Source organism: Aptenodytes forsteri, unplaced genomic scaffold (assembly GCF_000699145.1).
Source record: "Aptenodytes forsteri isolate BGI_AS27 unplaced genomic scaffold, ASM69914v1 Scaffold282, whole genome shotgun sequence".
Lineage (NCBI taxonomy): Eukaryota > Metazoa > Chordata > Aves > Sphenisciformes > Spheniscidae > Aptenodytes > Aptenodytes forsteri.
The window spans coordinates 157611-160599 of record NW_008794089.1 but is presented as its reverse complement, the minus strand read 5'-3'; the positions used below and the strand labels follow the sequence as shown (position 1 = coordinate 160599).

Genomic DNA, 2989 nt, shown 5'->3' with positions numbered 1-2989 from the left:
CAGGTTGGACGGGGCTCTGAGCAACCTGATCTAGTTGAAGATGTCCCTGCTCATTGCAGGGGGGTTGGACTAGATGACCTTTAGAGGTCCCTTCCAACCAAACCATTCTATGATTCTATGTACATGTTCGTACCAAACTTGAAATCTTGAATCCTTGAATGCATCCTTGCATTAGTCCCAAAACTATTATGTACCAGCAATTTTAAATCATCTCTTTAGTGTACTTTTTATTGAAAGACTCCTCCTAGACTAAATCCCTCTCTTTTCAAGAACCAGTTAAATCTTCCAACCAAACCATTCTATGATTCTATGTACATGTTCGTACCAAACTTGAAATCTTGAATCCTTGAATGCATCCTTGCATTAGTCCCAAAACTATTATGTACCAGCAATTTTAAATCATCTCTTTAGTGTACTTTTTATTGAAAGACTCCTCCTAGACTAAATCCCTCTCTTTTCAAGAACCAGTTAAATTTTTTGTTTAAAGATCAAATTCCTTCAGTTCACTAATAATCGCCATGTTAAACAACTGAAGAACAAGAACAAACTACCTAATGCATCAGCCTGATCTAGCAAATATTATTTCCTTTGGAAAACAAATATAATCCTAATAACAACAATAAAAAAAGAACAGACAATAACAACAACAATAATAAAAAGTAACAGGCAACCCCAAAAAGCAAATCTATGTCACAACTCACCTATCACTTTCTTTATCTTCAGGCAGTGTGGGAGGCAAAGGCAAGGGCGGCAGTGTGGAGGTTGGTAGTGCAACAATTCGGTCCTTCTCCTTGGTTACTACACTTGGTGTACTCGCTTTGCTTTTCTCTTTTACAGCAACCGGTGGCTGTTTTACAACAGTTAATTTATTCTCTTTTACTGCTGTGGGTTTCTGTTTAGTAATTTTGTCTGCAATTAAATTATTTTCCCCTTTTGTTTCAGGAAGTGAGACCTTTGCTTTTGCCTTGTCATTTTTCAAATTTGCGCTGCTTGTAGGAGAAGGTGTATGCTCAGTTTTTATTTTCTTCAGGTCCTTTACATTGTTCACTTGAGGTGCACTTACAGCAGTGTCAGTGTTTCCCTTAGTAGGTGTTGAAGTATTGGAAGCTTTTGCACTGGCTTTGGCTGCCTCAGCAGCTCTTGCTTTTTTGTTTTTGTTCAGCTCAGCAGCCAGGCTACTCTTCAGAGTCAATGTACTAGGAGAAATACTTGAATGACGACTTCTGGATCTAGACAATCTGTGTCTGCTACGAGACCTCGAGTGCCTTGATGAATATGGACTTCTGCTTCGAGATTTTGCTGATCTCCTGTTTCAAAAAAGTAAAGATTTACCCACTTAAAATTTAGTCTAGCTGCTTTCTCAGTGATTCTGCTTTTTTGACAAACTACTTCTTTTAAACCAACCATTATCACCATGCTTACAGAATAAAAAGTCTATGAAATAAGAAAGATCGTGCAAAAAAAAAAATCTAGAGTTAATAAATCAAGATTCTACACCTAAACAGGTTGTTAGAAAATGTTAAAGCTTCCTTAGATGCAGTTTCTCCCATTAAAGAACTTCAAAATACAAGTATACCTATAGGACAGACATTTTCCTTTTTCCTCACTACTTATCAGAGCTATTTTTCTCCTTTAAAGAAAATCTGATCCTATGCAACTTGTAAAAACACCTTTAGTATATGCAGTATTTGAGAAAAATTCAGCTGGCTACATAACCAGAATTCAACAAAATGAAATTAGTGTTACAACATAACAAGAAAAATCTAAACACAACACTGAAGCAGTAATTGTAGCAACTTCTTAAGTTTCACTTTCACAATTGTCATTAAAATAAGTTAGCTGAAAAAAAATACCGAATACTAAAGGCTGCAATGTAACCAACTGAAAGACAGCAATAAACCTTAGCTTTCCTGTTTTGAAATGTAACTGTATACTTTTTCCCAAAAACCCCAAAAGTACTTAAAACTTCTTATAGCTACTGATAAGCAAACATAATCCACAAGTAGGCCTATGCTATGCCTCCATCCAAATAAAGAGACTAATAGAAAGGGGAGGGGGGGGGGGGGAGGGGGGGGGGAAATCTAAGCCATCTACAAAATCATATCAGGAAAACAACCTAGAATGAGGACAGGGGGTGGGGAGGGGAAATCTTAACAGTTAGAAAAGCAAACTTTTACTGTGCAAAAATGAAATTTAATATTAATTATTTTTCATTCAATTTTTCAAAGGGATATCCTAATTTGCCTAGTAGTTTTGATTCAAATCATTAAAAAACAAAAGGGAAAAAAACGTAATTGAGGTGAAGGGTGTGAGAACAAGTAAAGTAGCCTAATCCACTGCTACCACACAGCAACGTTATAAAATAAATGAAGTGTGGGATTTTTAATCCATTTTACTATACTAAGAATAGCAAGGTTATTCACCAGATTTACAAGTATTCTCTTGATTAAAGTTTGATGGAAATCTATTTTTCTTGAGTATATCACTTGAAGGGGAAGAAAAAGTATAATCAGGATAAAAAATGTATTCATCAGCTGGACAAAGAAAAAAGTATCAAGCAATAGCAGAAATAAGACTTCCTGGAGATGCAAGAACTTCAGAGTTCAAAAGATAGCACGAGTGTATGGAGGCTGCTAAAACTTTAAAGAAAAAAGAAAAAACAAGCCAACTACAATCATTATGGTCAGGACTATCCACGCCTATGTCAAATTTAATTTTAGTAACAATTAAATTAATTCAGTTTTAATTATTAACACAAGAAATTACATTTCGATGCTTCAACTGAACAAATACTTAGTATAGTACAACGATGTTTCCATTTTGTGTGCAATATTGACTAATTTCCAAATTTACACCGTTTTCCTGCGTTATAAAATGTCTTCTTTCTAAAGCAACATAAAAATTCATTGAGATAAATCAAGATTATGTAGGAGTGATTTAAAACAATGTCTAGGTGTGCACACTGTACACTACAGCACAAGCTTCAAAA

The 2989-nt window shown here is 35.1% G+C and overlaps 1 protein-coding gene across 1 annotated transcript in view; it reads right to left on the bottom strand.

Moving 5' to 3' along the window:
* The window catches only part of CDK13 (cyclin dependent kinase 13), a gene marked incomplete at its 5' end in the record, with an annotated part of 42543 nt that extends 41234 nt beyond the window's left edge, over nucleotides 1-1309 (bottom strand). The window contains one exon of the mRNA XM_019470855.1: nucleotides 702-1309. Within this exon, the coding sequence (XP_019326400.1) occupies nucleotides 702-1309 (608 nt within the window). The remainder of the gene's footprint in view (nucleotides 1-701) is intronic.
* Between the last annotated feature and the right edge of the window lie 1680 nt (nucleotides 1310-2989).